Source organism: Rhamphochromis longiceps, linkage group LG15, assembly GCF_057381845.1.
Source record: "Rhamphochromis longiceps isolate RC_006_pf linkage group LG15, R_longiceps_female_GT1.1, whole genome shotgun sequence".
Classification (NCBI taxonomy): Eukaryota; Metazoa; Chordata; class Actinopteri; order Cichliformes; family Cichlidae; genus Rhamphochromis; species Rhamphochromis longiceps.
The window spans coordinates 10,964,772-10,992,063 of NC_140571.1; the positions used below are offsets into that span (position 1 = coordinate 10,964,772).

General features: G+C 40.1%; 1 protein-coding gene across 2 annotated transcripts; it reads left to right on the forward strand.

The window, feature by feature from the left end:
* The first annotated feature begins 1,143 nt into the window (after positions 1-1,143).
* On the forward strand, positions 1,144-19,670 carry acp1 (acid phosphatase 1). Of its 2 annotated transcripts, none has more exons than XM_085381814.1 (6): positions 1,144-1,223; positions 2,750-2,823; positions 5,103-5,216; positions 13,450-13,511; positions 14,297-14,402; positions 19,367-19,670. In XM_085381814.1, exons 1-6 carry the CDS (start codon positions 1,181-1,183, stop codon positions 19,442-19,444), a joined length of 477 nt encoding a protein of 158 aa, XP_085237940.1. In that variant the 5' UTR covers positions 1,144-1,180; the 3' UTR covers positions 19,445-19,670. The 2 variants fall into 2 exon arrangements, with proteins under 2 accessions (XP_085237940.1, XP_085237939.1); XM_085381813.1 differs by lacking the exon at positions 5,103-5,216 and adding an exon at positions 5,280-5,393.
* The last annotated feature ends 7,622 nt before the right edge of the window (positions 19,671-27,292 follow it).

A 27,292-nucleotide genomic window follows, 5' to 3' on the forward strand; every position in this document is an offset into this window, starting at 1 on the left:
CTCTACATGTTTTATCAGTCTGTTGTTGCGAGCACCATCTTCTTTGCTGTGGCGTGCTGGGGTGCAGGCATCAAAGCAAAGGACGCAAACAGACTGAACAAACTCATCAGGAAGGCAGAGTCTGTTGTTGACATGAAGCTCGCCACCCTGGAGTTGGTCATCAGTGACAGAATGCTGGCAGACTGCTGGGAATCATGGACAATGACTCCCACCCCCTCCATAACACACTGGACAATCTGAAGAGCAGTTTCAGCAACAGGTTCCTTCGCCCTCGCTGTCTGAGAGAACGTTACAGGTGGTCGTTCCTTCCTGCTGCTACCAGACTCTTTAATTCATCCACTTGGGTCAGGTCCACACATGTGGAACAGAATTAATCACACCTCAACGCACCTTGTCACTTTTGTACACTGCAAAATATTTCCACACATACTCGTCCTTTTATATTTATATGTATACCTATATCCATATATTTATCTATTTATTTTAATATTTATCTATTATAACTCTGTTTCTACACTAATCTTATGTGCGTGCTTGTGTTTGTTGTATATTTGCTGCTATGACAACTCAGTTTCCGTCTGGGATTAATAAAGTTTCTCTGATTCTGATTCATCAGCTTCTCAACGCACTCCTATCTTTCAGTCATACTCTCTTCATTCTTCTTCGTTAGTACATTTATAGAACAGCTTCTACCCGTGGGCTGTCAGTACCATAAATGCAAATTAAGAGTGTGAGCAGACAAATAGCAGCTGTTGCTGCTATTTGCTATTGATTATGTTTAAATTTTTTTGTGCAATATTTTGTTCTGTGAATATTTCAGCAGATGTTCAATTTCCATCCCTCAACATATCATCACGTCAAATTGGCAGATTTACACCAGATGGACTTCCTGATACTACTGTCCCCAATTATATGGGCTTAGGACTAACAGTAGGACTACATTGGGTTGTATGTCAACTAAAAACAAAACAAAACACAAACAAACAAAATATATATTCACAGATATCTGGTATCACTTATAATTTCCAATGTAAATGTAAATGAGAGTAATACTCTTTAAATTTAAGGCGCATGTGGTTCATACTTGAACCCTTCAGCACTGTCAGCGTGCTATACTTTTGTTCAGGCAGTACTTGGCCGCCACGTTAGCCGGTGTCGTAGTCGTACAGGACCTTTCAACATGGCGGCGACGGGTACAAAGTCGGTTTTGTTCGTTTGTTTGGGTAAGAGACGTCTTTTAAACCCACAAAACCTCAGTTAAAACTTACACGTGTTACTGCTTAAAAGCAAACATGTCATTCTGTCAGCAGGTCAACTCATCGCATTTTAATAAATGAAATGAGCTTCGTTAGATGTACCTCAGAGTGCTAACTATGTACTAGCTGCCTTACAATGAACGCGAAGCTGCCAAACACACTTTCCACTTAAGGCTCTTAAACTTTTAACTTCCATGTGTGTATGTTTGGTATCTAATCAGCTGTAGCCTTATGTGTAAACGTCAAGCAAGGTGTCCGTGTTTAACTGGAGAGATACGTGTCTAAGCTCAAAGAATCCAAAGTGAAAGCTGTCAGGAACTCACCTCAGCACGGAAACGTCACTGCAGATAATTTGAAGCACATGCGTCCAATTCTGAAATAGTTTTCAAGATGTAGCAGAGTGTAGGTTGGCTCTGTTATTAATTTGAGTGGTAGATTTTTCATTATAATTCGTTTCACATTTCATTAAAGCTTCTACAGAGGATTTTACTTTACCAATGGACTGTTTCCTGAAAAAATACTAAACGTGATCAAACATTTTAGAAACTGCTTGATGCAACTACCAAAACAGTAACTTAAACATTACATGTTAAGACACACATAGATTTTATGTTATATATTTTGGACATTAACAGATTAGTTGTTATTTTAGCCATTTACTAAAGCATCCCGTTTAGGGTTTTTTTTTTTTTTGCATACTTTTACCTCTGGTGCTGTCGACATCCTAATTGGAGGAAGGGTTCAAGTAGTACTGGCCTTCTGTAAAACAGCACAGATAATTAGGCGGGTTAGACAAAAGCTGTGAACATTTTATTTATGGTTTATTCAATTTGACTAATTAAGCCCCTGAAAATATTTTTAATTAATTTGTTTTATGTTAATTGCATTAAATTTAAGCCAAAAGTCTGCTCTTCAATTAGATCTTTTATGAGATTCTAGATTTTGTTTAGGACATTTAAAAGAAAAAAAAAAGTCACTGTTCACAAAGTTGCGACTGTATTTCAAATAGGAGTTTTATATAAGCACAGTAAATCCATTGTCTTTGGATGTTGCCAGTAATATGCTGGACTTCTGCATGGGTCTACATGTTAAAATATGAGCTTAAGTTTTAGAAATATTTTTTCAGGTTTTAAAATATTGTAAAGGTTTTGCCCCTTTTCGTCTGTTATGCCTCAGATGCTGTCCCAGGGAGCAATCACAGTGCACAGAATAAGAAAGAAAAAAGCTTAATCAATATCTGGCCTCGACTCAAGATTTTAAGTCATTTTAGTTGTTGACACAGTCCGAAAGTAAAGTCAGTTTCACAATACATTTCTTTTTTGTTTTAGCAGTCGAAATCCATTTACCGTATACAGAAAAGTTTGTATTTTAAAATATCATACATATATCTTTATGATATACTGAAGTTATGTGTATTACCACTGGGATATTGCAGTTTTCTAAATATATCCTTATCCCTTTAATATGGTGATGTTGTTTGTGGTGTTGAACAGGGAATATCTGCCGATCCCCCATTGCTGAAGCAGTCTTCAGGAAGATGGCAACTGATGGTGGCATCGTTGATCAGGTAAAGTCATTGTCAGAGGTGTGGACTCGAGTCACATGACTTGGACTCGAGTCAGACTCGAGTCATTAATTTTATGACTTTAGACTTGACTTGAAAAAATGTTCTAAGACTTGTGACTTGACTTGGACTTTTACACCAATGACTTGGGACTTGAATTGGACTTGAACCGGTTTACTTGAAAAGACTTGATATTTTACCCCAAATATAAAATTTAACATGCATATTATATGGAGATTGAAAATGTGACGTCATTCACGGGTAGAACCGCAAAGGATTCTGGGAACTCGTGGCAAGCGGTACTAGCGCACGCAGGCTTTCAATTAAAATCAGTCACACAGCGATAAAAAGAAACACAAAAATGTCAAGAAGCTGTTGTATTATTAACTGCAATAGCCGGTCGCATGACAGCCACGGGAAGCCGACGGGTAAAGAGATCGGTTGTTATCGGATTACGTCGTTGAAGAGAAATTGTTCGAGCCATGTTTCCGAAGTAACAAAGAGGCGACTGGATTGCAGCCATTCAAAGATCAAATATAACGTTCTAGAACACTCCAGCTCACAGGTTAGTCTGCTCCAAGCATTTACACAAAGGTCAGTCTGCTGTTGTAGTTAATGCGTCATTTTTCTTAACATAATTGGTGATATAGGTTACAAGCAAGTCTGGCGCTGAACAGAAATTGTCGCGCTATGCTCCTTTATTTATTGTGCATAAATAGTAAATTATCCTGACACAATATTGCGTTTCGCTTCTGTTATTATGGTACACTGACAAAAACACATACTTTTATTCACAGGATAAAACAGGTTTTTTGTATCACTAATTGTCCAGTACGATTACAGCATACAATATTATTGTCACTGCTACATTTCTGTGATGCTACCAGAAATTATTTCCACTACTAATTAATTACCGTTGAGCTCAAAGGTCCTATTTATAAACGGTTAACGAATGTGTATTTATGAAGACGATTTGTGAGACTGGTAAACTTATGATACGTACGATGGTCTTTCGTTCTACACGGTGCATTTCAAGGTCCTGCACCCATCCGTCGGTAAACTGTACCTGGGCTTGTTGCAGTGACCGGAAGTTACTAAACTTCATGAGTGTATGCACTCACTCCAAGAACCGTATGATTATAAATATGCATATAAATATGCTAAGATGAGATAGCTGACTTCATCTAACTAGCAAATGTTTTCCAGGCTACGTTGGTGATACAGTTTTTTTTAATGTGTATGATATTTTTGTCATGCGATTTTAAAGCTGGTCCTACAACCGCATCCAAGAATAACATGCAGCTTATCTCAGAACTGTCGGTGAAAATTATTCTTGGAGCTAGGTTTAATTGAGCTGCATTTTAAAGAGGTGCAATTTCACAATTTGTGTATATTTTCTAAGTTCACTATTTTGTCATGTGTTGAGAAAAACACAGATTTTAAAATTACATGGTCTAATATTTACATTTAGCATATAACTGCAACATTATTTTTTCGTTTGTTTTTTTTTAAAGACTCGAAAGGACTTGAAATTCAAAGTTTCAGACTTGTGACTTGACTCGGACTTTTACACCAGTGACTTGAGACTCGACTCTGACTTGCCTGACATTACTTGAGACTTGACTTGAGACTTGAGGATAAAGACTTGAGACTTACTTGAGACTTGCAAAACAATGACTTGGTCCCACCTCTGGTCATTGTTGACATATGTTTTCATTTCGTACTACAGATCTGCTGTACACATTTTTTTCTGTTTATAACTCCTGCCATTTGATACAACTATGGAAATGACAACAGAAGTGTCAGCCACTCACCTTAAATGTTCTGTTCAGTGTTGCATGTTTGAAGAGCCCTTTACATATTACGTATAACACTACAATATGAATAACATATCAAGAACTAGTCTCAAAAATATTTCCTCTGGCATTAGTGAGGAAAATTATTTCTTCATACTGGTTGGTTGATAATATATATTTTTAATTTGGCAGTATTAACTTCGCAGTTTTAAAGTCCTGGTCTCTGGAGAGAAATTCTATATGAAATTAACTTTTGCTACTAACTGCAGTACATTGATTTAAAATGGAAAAAATGAAAGTTCAAAATTCCTCACTGAATTCAATTTGGATAATAGCGACCTGCTTACAGTCTCTAAAGATGATTAGGAACATTTACCTTCAGTTTAAATGTGGAGTTGCCCTTTATTCTGTACAGAAACTTCTTTCTTTATGAGACTGTAATTCGGTTTTGTTGAGTTTCTGATTCCCGTGCTTTGTTCTGCCTAGTGGAGGATAGACAGTGCTGCCACCTCCACCTATGAGATAGGAAACCCTCCAGACCACCGTGGTCAAGCCTGCATGAAGAGGCATGGCGTGCCCATGAGGCATGTGGCCAGGCAGGTATGATCACCCACCACCTCTCTCAAGACGTAGCTAGCGCCCCCTTTTTGTTCTCTGTTGCAGTGGATCATAGACAGTGGTGCCACATCAGACTGGAATCTAGGCAGCTTACCGGATGCCCGCGGTCTAGCCTGCCTCAGGAAGCATGGCATTGACACGGACCACAGGGCGCGACAGGTACAACCAGACGTCCCACAGCTGCTGTCACTGCAGTGGAAAGTGTGTGTGTGTGCGTGCGTGTGTATGTGAGAATGTAATGCTGCTCAATCACATTTTTAAAAATAAATTGTCACATACTTAAAACAGTGAGTAAGAAGAGTAGGTAGCAGTCTTCTCTCTTAATTACAGGATGATTTTCAGGCATCTTGGCCTCTTGTGGTAGCATGGATGTTGCTCACAGACCAGCTGAGTGTTACTGGTCTACACTCTATGTTTCACTTGGATTTTATTCTGAAGGTCTTGATCTGTTAGTCTGCTCCATCATGCTTTCTTCTGTCTACAGAAGAACTGTTAAATAGCTATTGTGGTTGTTTTTGATGTCAGTCAGCTGCCTACCAGGGAGTCTGTCATCCTAGAAACCTATTCTCCAGGTCTGTGTAGTCAGCTTTCTAATCACAAGAACCAACTTTCCACCTGCTAGAAGTTTTGGTTTGTGCTGTTTGTTCTTCTCTTTGGATCTTTCAATTAGTAGAGAAGGGTGACTGTTGCTAAGACTGCAAGACATTGTGCCCAAACAGCAGCATGAAGGAAGTGAAACACGTGTTTGTACTGCTTGGGGATAGCTGCTTAACTGGTTTTCTTTTGAAAAGGAGACTGTCAGCTAACCTGCTCATGAGTTAACGAGATGCGCTAGAACAGGATCTTCCACAGAACTGTCTGAAGTAAATTTTAAACCTGTTTGGAAAAGGGCCTACATTTTTAAAAAAACATTTTGAGGCACTGGCTATCTAATCCTTTTAAAAAAAGAAAAAAAGTTTGTTTGTATAAACCCAATACACTAATTGCCATATTTGCTAAGCCAAAATGTAATTCATAATAGAACATAAAAACTTGGGAAAATTAACCATTTTAATGTAAATATAAGTTCATTAAGAAATTAATGGCAGCACCATGTCTCAAAAAAATGTTGGGCCAGGGCCGAGAATAATGTTCCTCAACATTAAAGACTTTTAATATCTCATTATCTGCAGTACAAGATATAATCATAATAGATTCAGAGAATCTGGAAAAAACTCTGTGCGCAAGGGACAAAGTTAAAAATCAGTATTTGATGCCTGTGATCTTTGGCCCCTCGGGTTGCACTGCATGAAAAATAGGCATAGATCAGTAAACATAGTTCGTCATGCCATCCACAAATGCAGGTTAAAGCTGAGTCATGCAAAGAAGTAGCCAATCGTGAGCACAATCCAGAACACTACAGTCTTCTCTGGGCCAAAGCAAAGTGGAAAACTGCTCTGTGGTCAGAGAAATTAAAATGTAAAATTCTTCTTAAAAATGCCGCGTCCCTCAGAGTAAAGAGGAGAGGGACGATCCAGCTGGTTATACGTATTCTGTTGAAAAGCCTACAGCTCTGATGGTATAGCAGTGTATTAATGCCTTTGGAATTGATATTTTGCACATCTGGAAAGGCACTAGCAATGCTGAAAGCTATTTTACAGGTTTTAGAATAACATATACTCCCATTCAGATGATGTCTTTTTCTAGGAATGCCTTGCATATTTCAACAAGACCATTCCAAACTGCATACTGCAGCTATTGCAAGAGCATGGGTTCATAGAAGAAGAGCCCAACTGTCCTGCCTGCAGTCCGGACCTTTCACAGACTGAAAACATTTGGCTCATCATGAAACCAAAAATATGACAAAGAACACCCAGGACTGTGGAGCAACTAGAATCTTATACCAGACAAGAAGGAAAGAAAATAATTTACCCAAAGATCAGCAGCCGGTCTCCTCATTTTGCAGTTTTTTATGGACTGTTGTTAAAGGAAGAGGAGCTGTTTCACGGTGGTAAACACGAACTTGTCGCGAGTTTTGAGATGGGTTGCACCATCAATGCAAAATGGCTTAAAATGGCTCATTTTCTCAGCTTAAGGATTTCAGAAAATATTCTGTTTTTATTTACATATCACAAACTGTATAACATTTTTAGGAGTTGGGGTAGTATTTTTGAGTGTAATAAAGAAGCTGATAGCCAGTCCCTGGTCTAGACTAATGTTCAAGTTGATGGCACCTGTGACGTTTGTGAAATATTGATGAAGCCAGTGTAGCAAGCATCACTGCACAGATGTTTCTAATCCTTAAAGAGGCCTGAAATTACACCAAGATGTTTGTCCATGTATGGCTTCAGGCTTTATGCTGCGCTGGCTTCTCCTTACAGTAACTCCTACTCCCCAGTGCCCTTAAACACTGAGAGATCTCCGGTGTTTCACCCTAGACTTGAGATCTCCCATCTCCTTGTTTTGGCTTACTGCAAACCAGTTCTGTCAGACCCTCATCTAATCTCCTCAAAGCAGGGATGGGAAGGCTCAACCCTTGGCTTAAACCCAACCAAATCCACACAATAAGCTTTGACAAGTCTTTGTTTTTTCCTCTTTTTCTTTAGCACTCTTTTCTGCCACGTTTTCTTTTTTAATAACCCACCCTCCAACTTTGCTGAAGGCCTGGCGTGGCCAGTGTCCAAGCAAACTGGCCAGCTGGGAGCTCGTTTAAAGACCTGTGTATCCCCAAATAAACAAAAGTGTGTTTATTTTATAAACACATATTTTTCAAAGTGATCCATAACAAGTAACTTAGGGTAATCAAAAATTTGACATCCAGACATCAGATTTAAGAGAGTTGCAATTTGATTATCGTAAAACCAACACTTGAGGAATGAACACTTTTTGCCAAAATACCATCATCCTGTAGTAATCACATTAATTTCACCTGTCACCAGTTCAGCATTGATGCTGTGCAGATAAGTTTTACAAGCTGAATTCTCGTCCTTTTCCCACCATTACTCAAAAGTGCAAACATAATTAATGAAGAAAAGATCTTAGCTTATCTGTTAATGGTTATTTTTTGGATAATTCCTAAGGAATGCTTCTTCAACACACATTAATGATAGCTGTATGTAGATATTATGTAGATATTATATTTTATTACTGGCTAGAACTATAATCGACAACACAAGTGAAAGCTGGTGTGCAAACAGATAATTAACTTCAAATGTAGATGTGCCTGCTAGGTAGGGCTGCACGATTTTGCATAAAATGAGAATCACGATTTTTTTGCTTAGAATTGAGATCACGATTCTCTCACGATTTTCTTTTCCAGTATAAATATTTATTGCACTTATTAACTGCACATCAACTTCGTAACAGTTGAGACTGAGCATAAAAACAATAAATAAACATAAAAACAACAGATGTCTCACGTTTTGTTGTTGCCGCAAAATGTTGCACTGTTTGAAATTCCGTCTCCACCGTTGCTCGACACTGCGTGTATAGAGCAGGTAGTGCAACAATAGAAAAATAGTTGCTGGACGGCACTGTGTAGCGTTTGTCTAGGGTGTTTATCATTTTCCTAAATCCCTGGTTTTGCACAGTGTTGATGGGAGCCATATCTTTGGTCAGGTGATAAGTAATAGCCTCCGTAATTTCTTTGTGCCTGCGGGAGTTCGACGGGTATAGGGAAGCGCTGTATAAGGTTCCCGTTATTGATGTTTGGGTGGTTGACCGGGACGGATTTTGTCCTGTCACTTTCTCGTCATCTCTGACGTGTTCTCTGTTGTTTTTTCCCTGCTAATTTTAGCATCACACGGCACAGCTTCTGTATCACGTGGTATAAGGCTCCGCCCTTGTCATTCGTTGAGCAGGAAGAGTGAGCGCTTGTTTTCATGCAGATTACGTCCCGGATCAAAATGCGGTACAATCGTCGTCGTCTTTTTTATTTTTTATTTTTTAAATCGTTGTCATTTGGAAATGAGATCGCACATAAGTATGAATCGAGATCGCGATTTTCTAACGATTAATCGTGCAGCTAGGGCTGCTCGATTATGGCAAAAATGATAATCACGATTATTTTCACTGAAATTGAGATCTCGATTATTTGACGATATTTATTTAACCCTTTAAGACCTACTATAGAACCAAGTCCGCCAGAGCTTATATTATATTTTTACATGTTGTAGTGCCATTTGTGGGAGCATTTCAAGTTGCTATACAACTGTTATAGCCCATATTTTAAATAATATGTATTCATTAAGTCCATAGTAACTACATTAATTGCAAAAAAGTGCAATAAACTACAAAAAAATTGAAAATCGTTTTTGTTTTTTTTTACATATATTTCTACTTGGAGAAATTTAAGGGTTTATCCCTCAAAACTTTAAATACAAAAAAGTTGCAAAAAATAGTTTACAACAACAGGAAATTTATTTTGAGTGTCTTCATAGTTTTATTTTGGAGATACAGCAATTTTTATATACTGCAGGAAAAATGAAAAAACAATCCTATGATGCAAATTTGCAAAGAAAACAGCAGGTGCATCAAAATAAACTATTTCCAGCAGTGCAATTCGAGTTCTAAGCATCACAGAAACTATTCAGAAAGGTCAAACATGACCAGTATAGGCTTTTAAGGCCTACGAGTAAAAAACTACAATTTCCGCGAAAATTACGTCACTTCCGGTTTCGGCCAGGAAATGGCGGATATGCGGTAGTTCGTGCTGACGACTGTTTCAATGTGGGAAGTGTTACGAACAGCTGATCGGATCGGCAAAGCGTGTTTCTGGAATATTGTGTTTTTGTTCCTGCAAGCGCTTTTTATGCAATTTTTGCAAAGCTTTATGTGGAAGGAAACCGTGACCGAGGACAAGCTGATGGCATCAGATGTAAGTACAACTCCTCTGGTTTTATATGCAAAACAAATTATTGCGCTAGCTTACGCGGTTCAGGTTCTACAGGGATTTAAAAATAGTTACACAACACGGAGCGTGCTGCTCTGACCGGCTTTAAAGGGTTAACAATGACTTTAAAAAAATAATGTAAAATAGTGTGCAACACCACTGAAGTTTTTTTTTTTTTTTTACCTGTCTTTTCAACCAACAGCAGTCACTCTCCTCTCCAAATAACTTCTGCTTAGCTTTCTGAGCTTCCCTCGGGTCCTCTTAATCAGCGGTCTCCACCCTTTTTTGCGCCACGGACGGTTTATGCCCGACAATATTTTCACGGACCGGCCTTTAAGGTGTCGCGGATAAATGAGGGAGGGGCTAATAATCGGCTCAGTCATTTTTAATGATCGTTGAAAGCCCAGATCGTAATCGTGATTAAAATTCGATTAATTGAGCAGCCCTACGTGCAGCCCTACTGCTAGGGCTGTTCGATATAACGATATAGATCGGATGACGATATAAAAACGTTTATCGTTTCATTTTAGCTATTGTTTGTTTCGTGGTGTCGCAAAATAAACTGTTTACGGCAATATTTTTTTCATCGTTTTGATGGTCACTGTAGTGGCTATATTAATTTCTTCAAGTTCTCTCTTTCTCTTATATTTAATATAACCACACTACGGACAAGGCCTGTTTTTATGCGTTGTGGTTAGCAACAACGACGGTAACACCATCGTGTGTCTGCTTGTTTATGTTCCACATAAACCTTTCACAATAAAGCTCAAGATCCTGTTGAGACTTTTCAAAATAAACTGAATCACGTGAAAGAGCAGATTATTTACGGATGAGAAGTAAAAAAGAGCCGCCAGGTGCTAAAAAATAAACCTTAGACTCAAACATTAGAACAGGCTTTTCCCCGCAGCACCCTGTGTAATAAATACTCACAAAGAAAACTGCGGCTGTTACAACTTGTGTCTAAAAATGTATCGTTTCATGCATCTGTTAAAACACTCGACTCCAGCTACATGACGCGCAGCTGGAAACACTTCCCGCAAGTCGAGCTGCCCGAGATTCACAGAATTTACAGAAAATGTTACATTTTTGTGATTTATATCGTTATCGAGATGATAGAATTCTTATATTGGGATATGAGATTTTGGTCCTATCGCACAGCCCTAGTGCCTGCTTACAGCAGTGTTTTAGTGTTTTGTTTTTTTGTGTTTTCTAAGACTGTTTCCCCACAGAGTAGTAAAACAGAACTTAAAATCACTCCGCTACTATTTCTTTATAAGAAATTGAGTTATGTATACTATATATCACACAGATCCATATGATTTTTAGGGCTTTATTATGTGTCGTTTTCATTATTCATTTATATGTATCATTTTAAAGTTTCATTCTATGCATGTTGATTGTTTTTTTTCCTTTTATGCCTCTTAACTACTTCCATCTTTACTTGCTTTTTTCCCCCATTTATTCTTAGTTAATTCATTCCACAAATAGGATCAGTGGTGGCTTTACAGTGTAGTAGTTATCACATTTACCTAACCTGTAAAAGATCCTTAGTTTGAGGCAAGAACACACAAATCCCTGGGACGGTTGCATCGGAAAGGACAGGCATAAGGGCATAAAAATCGGTGCCATACTGGATATACAGAGCTCTTTGCAGTGGCAACCACTTGCGAAAAAACCTTTATGAAATTGGATAAATATTAATAAATGAAATGTTACAATATTTTATAATTTTCCCCATCACCCATAACCTTATATAAAGTGTATAAATATATTAAGTGTCTTCAGACTGTACTCCATATAACCACGAGAGCGTTACTAAACACTTAAATCTACTAACAACTACATTACAGAGTGTCTGTTTTTTGCTCCTTTTATAAACTTAACAAGTTCAGCATATGTTGAAATTTAACTACAACAAGAGGACATGTTTGTTATCACCACAGGCTAAAGACGCAAATGTCTGAAGTGTCACCAAGGAGGCAAATTTCAGTGGCTGACTGGCCAGGCGTGCAAGGTTTTTGTTCCCTCACATAGAAGAACCTTGTTGAATGAAGATATAGGGCAAAATAAATTTACAGCTTTCCTGAATCACATATCAACAAGTACCTCTTTTGTTAAAGTATGACGGTAAACCAACATGCACGGTGACATGTCAAATTCTTCTTTTTTGTTAAAAAGAACCATTAACTTTTAGATTTCCAATCACTTTTCTATGAGTGTCTCCCGACTCTTTCTTTGCTTTCCATAAAAACCTCCTTGCTCATTCTTAGCCAAAGATTTCAGATACCAAACTAAGCTCTCTGTCAACTTCGTGAGGAGGTCTTGCACAAGACTTTTTGATAGAGGATTACCACTGCTTCATTTACACTGTGAAAGAAGCAGGCACTGAGATTATGATCAACACAGATTATCATTGTGTGTGAGAGAGAGGATGTGAAAGTGTGAGAATGGGTGAAATACAGTGATCAGACTGCAGTGGCTGGAGCATTTCGCTGCGTGAATATAATCGAAAACATTTGTAATGAACATCTTTTTACCCGTCTGCTGTTACAAGCTGTCACTGTTATTGTGTCCATATGTCAACATCTGGAGCTATGCGGGAGTTTTATTCATGCCTCTGTGCTCTCATTTGTTTCTCTCTGCCCTTAGCTTCTCCTTGGCATTCCTATAAATCCACTGTCAAAATACTTTAAAAGTATTCGGGGTGTTGCCTGTTTTTCTTATTTTTTTCTTTTTGTTTTTATTGCTGCTTGTGCCATTAAATCATCACAGAATGCAGTGAAAACTGTATAAACCCCTCCACAGGCATACAGACGTGCTCCTTTCCCTAACTTGGTTTTCCTCTAGGTCAAGAATCAAGAATTCAAGTTGTTATAAACGCGACCTTGTTTTTTTTACGTTAAAATGAGTTAGCCATTGAGCAGGAGAAGGAGGGAGGAGGAATAGATGGGAAAATAAGGCTTGTGTGACTTGTTGAAAATGCAACATTAGTTTATTTATGTTTTAAAAATTCTTTGTGCATGTAACAGCAGCTGGAATCCAGCACATGGATGCTGGCCTCCATTACGAACAATGAAACGTAATTAAAAATATTGACATAATATAACTACATCCAAAAGCTATTACTAAAAAGGCAGATGATAAATGAATGATTTAATAAGATCTGAGTTGTCTTATTTTTCTTGTCTTTAGAGGTTTAATGTGTCAGTGAAAAAGCTGCTTTTTTATTTTCTTTTAGCTGCATAACCCATTCAGCCCTCTTTGAAGGACCAGAGGGAGTCTCTGCTGGTCATACTGAATTTCCACACAGAGCCAAAAGTAATATTTGTTTTGTTGTTCTTGCAGGTGACCAAGGAAGATTTCATGAGCTTTGAGCACATTCTGTGCATGGACGAGAGCAATCTGAGGTAGAGTTATTTCAGCCCACAGCAGCAGTGTTTATTTTTTTTCTAAGAGTGTCAATCACGGTTGGATACTTAGACACTGAAAGCGCTGGTGTCATGTGTTAAGTGTCAAAAAACATTTGTCTTGTAACGGTCCAAACTAGTGTGTCCTGCTGTCATGACGTTTATCTGTGCTGTTCTTTCACATGCATACATAAAAATGGTGGGGACATTGAGCTATAAATGCCTTGTAGGAGAATGCCTCCCTTTAATGACCAATATCCTTTCTTAAGCTCTTTGCCGAGGTCAGGGGGAGGGATATTTTTTGCTACTTTGAACGTTTAAGGATCATTTTGAGATCACATGCCCACGGCAGATCTGATCTGTAAGCAGCTTACTGAGTTCTTTGGATGCCTCGTCTTTGCTCTTTGGGGCAGTCTTTTCTTTTCCCCCTGCACACTTTGTTTCCTACAAATTTTAAGTTGGCCAGACTGAGAATTCATTAATTCTTTGACCTACTGCTTTTGTCTGGGATTGACTTAAACATGTTAAGGTGTTACTTTTCATTTATGTACTCTGTATGTTTCCAGACTACACCGTTTTATTATTTATCACTGATTTAAAGTTAATGACATGAATGTAATTATTATTAGAGGAATGCTAGAATAAGAAGCAGACAATAAACACTATACAACAACATTATCTCGAATATTTAGAAGCATGTGACCTCTTTAATCCAGAGGTGCTCAAACCTCCCTTGTTTCGTGCTCTGTTCTTTTGGAGTTACTTGTTTTCTCTCACCTTTGCAGTGACTTGAAACGGAAGTCAAAGTCCGTGAAAGACTACACAGCAAAAATTGAGCTTCTTGGTTCTTATGACCCCCAGAAGCAGCTGATCATCCAAGACCCTTATTATGTAAGTATTCAAACACATCCCTATGTTCAACTTTATTGCTCAAATTTAGAGGATATGTTTAATTTAATGTTGTAGCGAGATGGTCCAGCAAAGAAGCCAAAGCCAGTAAAACTACAAGATGCAACATTTAGAGGCCTTTACTTACATTTAAGGGAGACACAAGAACTCATTTTAAATATCTATACCATTTGGCATGTTAAATTAAGTGCCATGCTAAGGTCTCAACCACAAAGGCCTAGAGACCTCTCTGGCAACCAATGGTTCCAAGGGGAAATGTGCATTCTCTGAAAGGTTGGTGAGTGGCAGCTGGCACTTGCTGTGAAATTGATTGCTAAAGCCCAATTCATGCAGGCGTAAAGACCTGTTAGTTACTCAGTGACGGCAACCTCAGCTTGCTAGGGAAAAGTGCATATTCCTGACTATCTCTATCCACATTCAAATTGGATAATGGTTTTAGGATTTTTAGCTCCTTAACACGTGCTCCTTTTTTTTTTTTTTTTGAAGGGACCAAAAGTAATTGGACAACTGACTCAAAGGCTAGTTCATGGGGTGGTGTGGGCAGTTACTTCGTTATATCATTATCAATTAAGCAGATAAAAGGCCTGGAAATTATTTGAGGTGTGGTACTTGCATTTGGGAGATTTTCCTGTGAACAGACAACATGGGGTCAAAGCAGCTCTCCATGCAGGTGAAATCCCCCATCCTTAAGCTGCAAAAACAGACAAAAAAAACATCCAAGAAATTGCAGCAATTTTAGGACTGGCAAAATCTGCGGTTTGGTACATTCTGAGAAAGAAAGAAAGAAAGAAAGAAAGCACTGTTGAACTCAGCAACGCAAAATGACCTGGACGTCCACAGAAGACAACAGTGGTGGATGATCACAGAATCATTTCCATGGTGGAGAGAAACCCCTTCGCAACAGCCAACCAAGTGAACGTCACTCTCCAGGAGGTAGCTGTATCAATATCCAACTCTACCATAAAGAGAAGACTGCATGAAACAAAAAAAAAAGCCAGCACAGTTCTGTCAGAAACATTCTTTGGACAGATGAAACCAAGATCAAACTCTACCAGAATGACTGCATGAAAAAAGTATGGAGAGAAGGCGTGGAACAGCTCATGATCCAAAGCATACCGCATCATGTGTAAAACACAGCAGAGGCAGGGTGATGGCTTGGGCATGCATAGCTGCCAGTGGCACTGGGACACTAGTGTTTATTTATGATGTGAAATGGGACAGGCGCAGCCAAATCAATTCTGAGGTGTTCAGAGATATACTGCTCAAATCCAGCTAAAGGCAGTCAAACTGATTTGGCGGCATTTCATAATAAAGATGGGCAAAGACCCAAAACATACAGCCAAAGCAGGACCCAGGAGTTTATTAAAGCAAAGAAGTCAAATATTCTTGAATAGCCAAGTCAGGTGATTCAATTAAAATTCATTCTGGTAATGTACAGAACCAAAATTAGAAAAAAAGTTGTCTCTGTCCAAATATTTATGGACCTAACTGTATATATCAAGTTCGCTTTTCTTCTGTTGAACAGATGATTTGATTAAAAGGTCCTTCCATATTTTTCCTAATATAGGTTTTTATGGCGATTACAGTTACATGGACTGCTGTTTTGAAAAAACATTTTCTTTCACTTAACCTGAGCTCACCATTTCAGTAATGGCTCAGCCTTTTTGCTCTTCTCCGTGTGTGCAGACAAACTCCGGCTCCACATTAAACTATGACGTCATCTTGTCTGCTGTGTTTGTGCTATCAGTTATCAGTTTTTATTTAAAAACTGGGGGCTGCATGAGCTTAATGTTGTAATACTTTTTTATTCACATGCGTGGCCCTAGATACATTACTATTGCACATCTATTTTTAGTCTCAAATGCTGGTAAAATTATCACGTTTACATGGTGACAACTGAGCGCTACCGAGCTGTGGATTAAATGAAGCATTGAATTAAAACAATTTGTATTGAGGGTTTTTTTTCCTATAATTGAGTTATTTGAGTGACTCGATGAATTGTTATATCCCTAGTCTAATGTGTGAGTGGGGATCATCTGACCTGCCCTTTAGACTCTCTACCCAGGCAAAAACCCAATCTAGTATTTCTACTAGTGATAAGGTGTCTAAATGAACTCTGTTGTGCACTAAATGTGAAAAGGGGGAACTTTAAGCCAAACATACAAAAAAAATGAAATCTAATATATACAAGAGACAATAAAGCGGGAAGAACTTTTTTTTCATAATAAGAATCCTGATTAAAAGCCCAAAAAAGTATTTCAAAGTAAAACGTCAAACTCTTTCAGTAATTGTAGTAGATACAAAAAAGCTACATTCAGCCCATTCTGTAACATTTGTGTTTCTCTTCAAAGGATCACGTGGGAAAAATTCTATGGACAAGATAAAGGGCAGGAAATGTCACACAGAGCAGTCATTTGAAGTATATTTATGGTTTTGGATGGACCGGATCAGTCTTCAGGTGCAAGTGGAAAAGTTAAGTTGTCTGCAGGGAGAAATCCAGACACAATTGATGCAGTAAAGAGCGCCAAAACAAAATGAACGGTTGCTAGTAAAATAGCTGTATTTCTCACAAAAAAGTGGTATTCAGCCTTTCCAGACCAACACTCACCATAATATATTAGTTTTACGGAACCATAACAGATGTTTTCTGGTTTCACATTGGTAAGCTTTTCACAGTCCGTGGCTCGATAGTTCTTTTTGTTCCCTAGATGTTTTGAGTCCTGCCAGATGATTTGGACATGGATTCTTGGCTGGTTTTTATTGTCTTGAGTATTATGAGTGAAAAAGGCAAGAATTGGAAAAGTGCAGGCAGAGACCTTTGGAAGGCTTTGAAAGTTTGAGTGTTGACAATAGACATTTAAAAAAAAAAAAAAAAAAAATCTTAACCTCCTGTGGCCATTTAAACTTTAATATATTTTTATGGTTGGTTTATTTAAATAAATGGCAAGGGATCTTATAATAAGTAATAATTTTCATATGTGGTCTTTATGAAAAATGTGTGTGGCTAGAGCTATTTTAGATGAATTATATTGTATAGTTCCTATGTCTTTGATTTTCCCGTAAGAACTTGGACTTTAAATAAAACAGTCATGAATTATTAGTGATGCAGCTGGAAGAAGAAAGAGTGACCACAGTTTATGTGATTGTATTGAGTGTATTGGATTGTGTGATTTTGGCTTTGGACGCTGTATTTCTTTGTGTAATTTTACCAAATCTCATTATAGTCAATGTGGTTTTGGAGGCATGTAAGTACTTGGATTGGTACCTCGCCAGCAACCACATAGCATGACAGCCAAGCGAGCAAAAAAGGGGAGAACAATCGCTGTCCATGTGTCAGGATAAATAAAGAATTATGTTGTTTTTACACATGAATTCTGGATTGTCCGTAATTGCCCTTTTGCAGATGTTGCACATAATAGGAGAGTGTGCGTGTCAGACGTACCTTTACAAATGGAATTATTAAAATATTTATATTTTAGTAATTTGGAGTATGTGGCATGTGTCACAGGTGTGTAGTTACTCACTCAATCAGTTGAGAATAACAGTTGAATTTAAACCAAGATGAAGTTTTGTGACAAGACTACAAACATGAGTTCATGATGATGTGAACTGAAGAGGAGGAAAGAGACGTGTTAAACGGCCATTGTAAACTTTAAAAATTTAAAATACAGATAACAACGTTTCTCTATTAAATGTTTCTTAGCTCTATTATTATTTTCAATCAGTTGCATTGAGCGATTGTTAATGGAATATTTTAAAATGTAGGTATCGACTTTTCATTTTTTTTATTTCTTGTTTGTTAATTCGTAATTAAACAATAAGAACTTAATTATAGAACAATTTGGATTACTTATAATGGGTTAAATTAACTCAATGTCAAACTTTCTGATTCTTTTATTTTATCAATGTGAAGGTGTTCATCATTCATCTTTCTGCACATAATACACAAGAAATGCTGCTGCTGCTACTCATACAGTGCTGGATCATTGGTATAGGGATGTCATGATACCAGCAATTTAGTAGTTAGTACACAATAGAATTACACGATGCTTAAAAACCCAATTCAGCATCACAACAATCATTGTACTCTACGTACTTAAACATTTTGATGTGATAACAAATCATTTCAAATATTTTTTTTGACAAGGCATAACCTGACATGTTAGGAAGATTACCAAGTAGCCTATGAATTTCACAGTTACTTATTTTATAAGCACTTAATGGTGCCACTGAAAACATTTTAGCCTAGACAGGAAAACAGTGGCCTCTGCAGCTGCTTAGGTCCACATCCACGGTCACAGATACAGCTGAATGTCATCAGAATAGAGTGATACAAAATGTCAGAAAAGGATTTAATGATGCCAGCTAAATGGAATGTAGAAGGAAAATAATTGTGGACCCAGGATCAAACCTTGTGGAACCCCATAAGTTAGGGATGCAATGTGGGAGAAGGACTTGTTTGCCCTAACACAGAAAATTCTATCAGATAATGGGGGGAAAAAACAAATATAAAATATGTTTTATATTTTTATTTTTATAAAATATATAAAAAATAATAAATTATTTTAACAAAATAATAAATAATTTATTAGGGAATCACAAAATTCAATGTAGTTATGTGTTTACAAATTCTTTTTTTAAAAACGTAAATCTCAGCGAGAAATACCACTTTGAATAGTTATGAATAGAATTTCAAAACCCTTTTGGCTTCAGTCTTGACAGGTCTTGGTTCTCGGAATAAGAACATTTTTCAGTTGAGTAACAAACTGTCATTTTTTATAATTTGGGTGTATCCAGCCTGCATCAGAGGGCAGGCCGTACTTCTGTTCCATTCATATAACTGTATATTTTCACTGTGTGCAATAGACAACAAATTCCAGTGATTGCGAGCTATGAATAGTTGGCTAAATCATTTTAATCTCCCCCTCCCTAATTTTGTCTTTTAGGGAAGTGATGAAGACTTTGAAAAGGTCTATGAGCAGTGTGTACGATGCTGCAAAGCTTTCCTGGAGAAGAACTCCTAACATCTACATTGACATGTCTTAGATGTATGAATAAATATGGGTTCTCAATTAAATATACTTACACAAATATATGTATAACTCTGTTGTGAGTAAATACTAAATACCACCAGATTACCTGTTTTGGTGTACGCATAATGTACATTTAGAACAGTATTGTGTGGGCAAGTTAACAGACTGTACATTCAATTGATTAATAAAACAAATAAAGTGAGTGTGACAGTTTAAAGTTCCTTTTGTTATTATTATTATTTTTTACACATTGTCAATTTTTGTTTCCTGAAAATTCTACAAAATTGATAAGATAATATAAGATAACTCTTTGTTGTCATTGCACAGTCATACATATTGCACATTAAATATTATTGCACCTTGTTATAAATATTATTATTGTTATTGTTTTTACCGTTGTTACCTCCCCCCCAAAAAAAGTCCAGGGAGGTAGTCAATCAGGTCAGCTATTTGCATTGATTAGGGCTATTGCTATAGTAGTAATAGAGGTGTATGGGTTAAATGCTGACACTGGGATCAAAGGGAATGCTACCATTAGTGCTTGATGGCTAGGATATTCTCTTGACATATTATTTTTATATACTGGGAGATGTTCGGTTTGTATAAAGAACATGGCATGTATTTGTTTTGTTTTAAAAAACAGCAGTGAAAAAAATTTATTTTTTTAATAGACGCAAAACTTAATCTTCTCAGTACAGCAATCACTTAAGTCAGAAGTGGCGACAGTGTTATAATAAATTTGGTCTCTAAATCACCCACACAAATGACCACTCAGTGCACTTCACAATGGTAGACTAATTTCACCACAGATAGAGATAGATGCAAGGAAAAACGGCTGCAAATCATTACACAAGAGTGGAGTAGAAAGACAAGATGAATCAACTGGTGGCTGGAGGGCTTCCAGTTGGTGATGACTCTAGTTTTAGCGTAGATATAGCTGTGTATCTGTAAACCTTAGGAGCTTTTAACTTTTAAATATGAGAACACAACTTTTTTTTTCCTGACTTAATGATTTTTTTTCTTCTTTTTCTGGACACAGGCAAGACCAGTCTGTTTTATTTAGCACTGAAATAAAGTATGTTGGGGAAAGTAAGCCAGGGAATTAATTTGCATACTAAATAACTTGTACTGATTTTCTGGCATAGCTTAAAGAGTAGTTTGACATTGTTTTGAAATCATATTTAATAGCTGTCTTACCTAGACGTAAATGGGGAGATTTCCGACATGCTCTCGTCTAAATGCCAGATACAAAGTAACATTCAAAAATTAGTTCACTAGCCCAGTTGAGAGTCAATATAGGGAAGGAGCTGGTTTGTCTAAAGCTAACTTAAGGTTATGTATATAACCCCGGTTCTCTGAGTAGCATGAGCGAGCGTCTCACTATGGGAACGCCTCCTGCTAAGTGACGCCCATGTCAGGAGGGGCTAGTGCCTCCCTATATAATAGGCTGACATAGCGTCAGATGTCATTCAAAACAAGCCCACCTCTTCCTCGCTTCCATAGCAAGGAGGGCAGTCCGATGAGACACTCACTCATGCTACTCAGAGAACCTTGGTTATATACATAACCTTAAGTTCTCTTTCATAGCATTCGTTTCGTGTCTCACTATGGGAGAAATACTGACTCCCAGATTGCCAGACATGCCTGTTAAGAAGACAACTGTCCCCAACAGCACTTCACAGGGGAGAAGGAATAGAAACTCCCCTAAAGAGAGCCCATGAGGTTGCCAAACCTCTAGTGGAATGCGCACGCAAGCCAGCAGGAGGCCGAAGTATAGGCCAGGGAAATTGTTCCTACTATCCAATGGGAGAGGCGCTGTTTAGACACAAGCTTTCCCAAATGTGGTTTAGCCCAGGACACGAACAGCTGGTCACTTTGTCTGACACTCTGGGTGTGTGCAGAGCACGGACTGGGCACAAGGTATGCAGCTGCTGTTGCTCCTCTGAGGAGAAAGGTGGTGGGTAAAAAGCCGGCCTTTGGGATAAAGGCAGGGTTGAGCCTCGTATTATCCGAGGAGAACTGAATGCATGACTGATGCACTGAGAGAGCGTGGGTCTCTCCTACACGCTTAGCTGAAGCTAAAGCAATCAATAGAGCCGTCTTCAAGGACAGAAATTTTAACTCAACCTGTTCCAGGGGTTCAAATGGGCAACAGGAGAGCGCAGCTAATACTATGGGAAGGTCCCACGATGGAGCCAACGGCCTAGACACTTATGTTGACTCTCCATATTACTGTGAAGCACTTTCGTGTGCCTTCGGGTTTTTAAATGTGCTATATAAATAAAATTATATTGTATTGTATTCTAGATGTAGGCAATTTACGCCGTGCACCCTTCATGAAACGGCATATTAAGGGATGCTGGCCAACAGTCTTCCCCTCAAAACCAATATGGCAGGCTGAAATTGCTGCCAAATACGGGGCAAATATGGGGCAGGGATAGCTCAGTAGGTAAAGTGGTCGCCCCATGATCGGAAGGTCGGCGGTTCGAATCCACTTAACGGCTACCCTGAGGTACCCCTGAGCAAGGTACCGTCCCTACACACTGCTCCCCGGGCGCCTGCTTAGTGGGCTGCCCACTGCTTCACTGAGTGAATGGGTCAAATGCAGAGAAAAACAAGTAATTTCCCCATGGGGATCAATAAAGTATCCATTATTATTATTATTATTAAATACACCTTGAAGGTGGAGAAGGCTTTACCCTTATCAATCAGGGCCTGAAGAAATGACAGAATCACAGCCACAGAGCACTGAAAAGGGATGGCCTGTGATTCTAAGCACCAGCTTTCAAACACACGCCACTTGTGCTCATATAGCATCCTAGTAGACGATGCTCTAGAACACTGAATAGTGTCGATAACACTATGAGGGAGCCCCACCGTGTTCAGGTTAAACCACTCACGGGCCAATCCCATAGAGCTAGCCTCTCTGGATGGGGGTGGAATATTTCCCCCCGTGCCTGAGACAGGAGATCTCTGCGTAGTGGTAACGGCCGCACAGCTGCTGAAAAATCTCCGCCAGCCAGTGCTTCCCTGGCCAGTGCGGGGCTATCAGGATCATATAGTGCAGGGGTGTCAAACTCAAATACACAGTGGGCCAAAATTCAAAACTAGAACAAAGTCGCGGGCTAACGTTAATATTTATTGAAATATATTTATTCCTCCAAATATAAGAATGAATCTTTTCTTATGGACTCAAACACGTTTTGCTGAAAAACTGAATATGGAACAAGCAAAGCTTAATACTAAACAATATATATATATTAGCTGTATAATACCAGTAGGCCAGCTCTAATAGTAATTTGGTATGGCTTCGCGGGCCAAATGTAATTAGGCTGCGGGCCAGAGTTTGACACCTATGATATAGTGACTTCTCTCCCTCACTCTGGCCAGAGTTGGAGAAATGAGGGCCACTGGGGGAAAAGCATAGAGGAGGGTTCTCGGCCACTCGTGAGCTAGAGCATCCACCCCGAGTGGAGCTTTCTGATCGTGCAGCGAGTAAAACAGGGGACACTGAGCATTCTCCCTGGATGCATAAATGTCCACGGTCGCCTGACCGAATCGCAGCCAGATCTGCTTCACCACCTCTGGGTGAAGCTTCCATTCGCCATACAGCAGATTGCTCCTGGAGAGAAGATCTGCTCCAAAGTTCAAGATTCCCGGCACGTGAGTTGCTCTCAGTGACAGCAGGTGGACACTGCTCCAGACTATCAGTCTGTGTGCTAGTGTGTGTAACTTGGGGGACCCCAGACCCCTTGTCTGTTGATGTAGGCCACAACAGTGGAATTGTCCAACCTCACTAAAACATGATGACCTCTCAGCCAAGGGAGAAAGTGTTTTAGCGACAGGTGAACTGCCAGCAGTTCCAGACAGTTTATGTGGGTGGAGCGCATGTGAGGGCCCCACTCCCCATTCACTGTTCTGCCCTCGTGGGTGGCCCCCCAGCCTGAAAGAGAGGCATCTGTGGAAATCACCTTCCTGGTTGAAACTGCCCCCATGGCAATGCCCTGAGACAAGAAACCTGGCTTCTTCTACTCGCGGACAGCGAGTGAACAGTCTGCAGAGACTCTCACGCAACAGTGGCCGTTTCGGTGAGGGTCCAGTCCCCGCGAGCCCACCCAGCGCTGAAAGCCTCTCATGTGCAGGTGTCCCAGTGTTATCGCCACTAGAGAAGAAGCCATCAGACCGAGGAGCCTCTGGCACTGTTTGAGGGTCACTGTGTTGACTTTGCGAAACAGTGCTAGGGATGACCGTATGGCCGCTGTTCTCTCTGGGGACAGAAAAGCTCTCACCCGGAGGGAGTCTAGGCTGAGCCCTATGAAAGTAGTAATGCATTGAGTTGGCTTCAATGTGCTCTTTTCCACGTTTATCTGGAAACCCAAACTCTCCAGATGGTGTATGAGAGCATTTGTGTGACAAGCCACTTCCTGGCGGGTTGGGGCTGCCACCAGCCAGTCGTCGATGTATGTGGCGACTCGAATGCCCTTTTCCCTGAGCGGGGCCACTGCTGCCTCGGTGCATTTCACAAACACCCTTGGGCTCAGTAAGAGACCATAAGGCAGGACTATAAATTCGTACGCTATCCCCTGGAAAGCAAATCTTAGATACTTTCGGTGTGGGGGATATATGGGGATGTGGAAATAAGCATCCCTCAGGTCGATTGATGTAAACCAGTCGCCTGCATCAACATCCTGAACTTGTATGTCCTTAAATGCCGGTTCAGGGCACGGAGATCCAGGAAGGCTCTCATGCCCCTCCCCCCTTTCTTTGGCACAAGGAAATACCTTGAATAAAATCCGCTGTGCATTTCCTCGGGAGGGACAACTCTTATAGCTCCTTTGTCTCTCAAGGTGGAAATTTCCTCCAGGAGAAAAGTGGCAGATTCGCCCAGAGCACGAGAGTAAACGATTTCTTTGCAATGTGGTGGAGTGACATTGAATTGCAGCCTGTAGCCCTTTTCCAATGACCTCAGCACCCATCTTGACTGAGTGCAGGTAGCCCAGCTCTTTATGTGGAGAGACAGAGGGCTCACTGGCCACTCAACCGAAGATGGCGTTTTGGCACCCCCTTTTGGTTGCAGCGCGAAACATACGCCATTTCGGTGTTCCGTCACCTCTGTCACAGGTGAGCGAGGTGACGGGCTCATCTGCATTATCACAGCCGTGGAAATGAGAGATCTCTTCCCACACTGTGGTATCTGGTTTAGCTGTCATAATAATAATGGATTGGATTTATATAGCGCTTTTTTCATTCACTCTCACATTCACACACTGGTGGAGGCAAACTACAGTTGTAGCCACAGCTGCCCTGGGGCAGACTGACAGAAGCGAGGCTGCCATATCGCGCCATCGGCCCCTCTGGCCAACACCAGTAGGCAAGTAGGGTAAAGTGTCTTGCCCAAGGACACAACGACCAGGACAGAGAGCCCAGGGATCGAACCGGCGACCTTCCGGTTACAGATGCGATTCCCAATCCCTGAGCCATGGTCGCCCCGTGCATGTCCTCTTCTAGCTCAGCTTAATGACAGAGCCGCTGCCTTGTAGCACTTATCTGTAAGGCTAGACTGGAAGCGGTCTGTTTTGGAGGGGAGAGATGGGGCCGATGAGGACAGAGACGTCTCGGGTGAAGATGGCTTGCTACCAACGGCTCCACTTGTGGCATCTGGCGGAGGCCGATAGACTCCATCCCCTCACAATCCAGCAGGGAGCTCCCCACGATGGGGTGTTTCTCGCTGTAAGGTTTTGCTTTCCACGTCACCACTATCTCATCAAGAAGCTCCGAGAAAACAGGCAACACATGCTTCCCCGTCTTTTTCGCCTTTGGCAATTTCTTTCTGTCAAAACGAGACTTTACAATCTCTGTTTGTATCGCGGGCCACAGGATGTTGAGCCTAGCAGCTGCGCGCTTGCACATGTCCTGCATGTCGAGATCCAGTTGCGGCCAAATCATCGGGCATCTCAGTTTCTCCTTGCGCTGCAGCAGCCTCACACAGCAAAGGGTCGCCACCCGACAGGTTAGCCTGGCGAGATAGCCTGCGGCGGAGTAGTTTGCGTGGGAAAGCCGCGCAGTGGATACAGTCGTGTGCGGGTGTCAAGGCAGCCCGAGTGTGAGATAAACCCAGGCATGCCGCACACACAGGGTGTGTATCCCAGGAAGAAATCTTCTTGCCGCTAGGACAGAGTTGTGCAACTTCGTTGACAGTCGTAGCTATGGTTAGCTAGAGGGTTGCGCACGTTAGCGAGACTGACACTGAGTGTGGAGAATATTGCTATTCCTCAGCTAACGTGGGGTGAAAAGTAGTGCTACTTTTCTACAGCTATTGCTACCTAATGTGTAAAACCGCTAGCATCGAAGGGTATTGCTACCTGATGGTGAAGCTAGTGGTACCTTTATTAGCAAAGTGTTGCTACTTCGCTTTTGGAAAATACTGCTACTTCCCTGGGTGAAAGTATTGCTACTTGACACCAGCACTAGCTACAGAACAGTATTGTTACTGCTTGTATGCTAGTGGACAACTGAAAAGCTGGGAACAAAGCGCCCGGCGACCGAGTTGTTCACTCGAATCTGTGGACAGTTTAGCTTAGCACCCAATAGCACAGTTGTCTACAGGTTTCTGTGAGAAGCGAGAAGAGGTTTTTGAATGGCATCTGACGCTATGTCAGCCTATTATATAGGGAGGCACTAGCCCCTCCTGACATGGGCGCCCTTACAGGCTGCCCTTACCCAGCCTGTAAGGGCTGGCTAAGGTCACGCAGGAGGTGTTCCAATCCGGTTGTTCAGTGATGACGCGACGAATCCTACTTCCGGGTCTAAAGTAGTCTGCGTTTAATATGGCTTTTGTGTTGTTAACATGTTTAATGTTATGTATTTTCTTCTATTTGATCTCAAAAAGCTCCTAAAACAGTCAGTGATCCCGGTTGACCTCCCTCAGCTTTTATTACCACTAATCATTTATTTAAGCTCAGTTTTTAAAACCTTAGGATGTAACTACAGCCCAGCCCATGCAGCAGTATATGAATGACTAACCTCGTATTGTGGATGGATTATCTCAGTTGTTCTCCTGGCTGAAGTTTGGTCCTTTTACAGCATCCTGCCATGCGATTACATTTGTTCCTGACCACCGAGAACACTCACGTTAACTTTTATCGAGTGGAAAAAAAGTTAGCTTGTTTATATTATGCTAACATAGTTGTGTCGCTAGCGGTCACATAGCACATCATTATATACCAGCTAGCCCAACTTCAGTAACCTTACAAACGTCACTGCTGTTTAGTTTTCTGTCTTCATTTATGCTGGAAGTGATAACAGAGCTGTACGTTTGAATTTGTTTCCAAAACCCCGCAGTCAGGACATGCTATATTGTATTTAGATAGAAGCTAGCGAGCTAACTTCCTGCTAACTTCTAACTCCGTTAAATGTCATAAATTCCATTTTCATGGATGCCTGGATGTTAAACTCAATTGTTACACCTGGTAGGGCAGAACGCTGATCATTTTATTAAAGATGAAAGACTTTAAACAGTTTTTCAACTCTCAGTAATGCCATAGTGATTGTTTGATATATGGACCTGGAGCGGAGTTTAGACCCAGACACGGCTAGTGACGTCAGACTGAACAATCGGATAGTGAGACGCTCACTCATGCTACTCAGAGAACCGGGGTTATATACATAACCTTAAGTTAGCTTTAGACAAACCAGCTCCTTCCCTATATTGACTCTCAGCTGGGCTAGTGAACTAGTTTTTGAATGTTACTTTGTATCTGGCATTTAGACGAGAGCATGTCGGAAATCTCCCCATTTACGTCTAGGTAAGACAGCTATTAAATATGATTTCAAAACAAT

Coding starts and splice junctions, on each gene's coding strand:
- acp1 (XM_085381814.1), top strand. CDS start 1,181: ATGGCGGCGACGGGTACAAAGTCGGTTTTGTTCGTTTGTTTGG. Junction 5,217..13,449: donor TGAGGCATGTGGCCAGGCAG/GTATGATCACCC, acceptor TTGTTCTTGCAG/GTGACCAAGGAAGATTTCAT. Junction 13,512..14,296: donor ATGGACGAGAGCAATCTGAG/GTAGAGTTATTT, acceptor TCACCTTTGCAG/TGACTTGAAACGGAAGTCAA.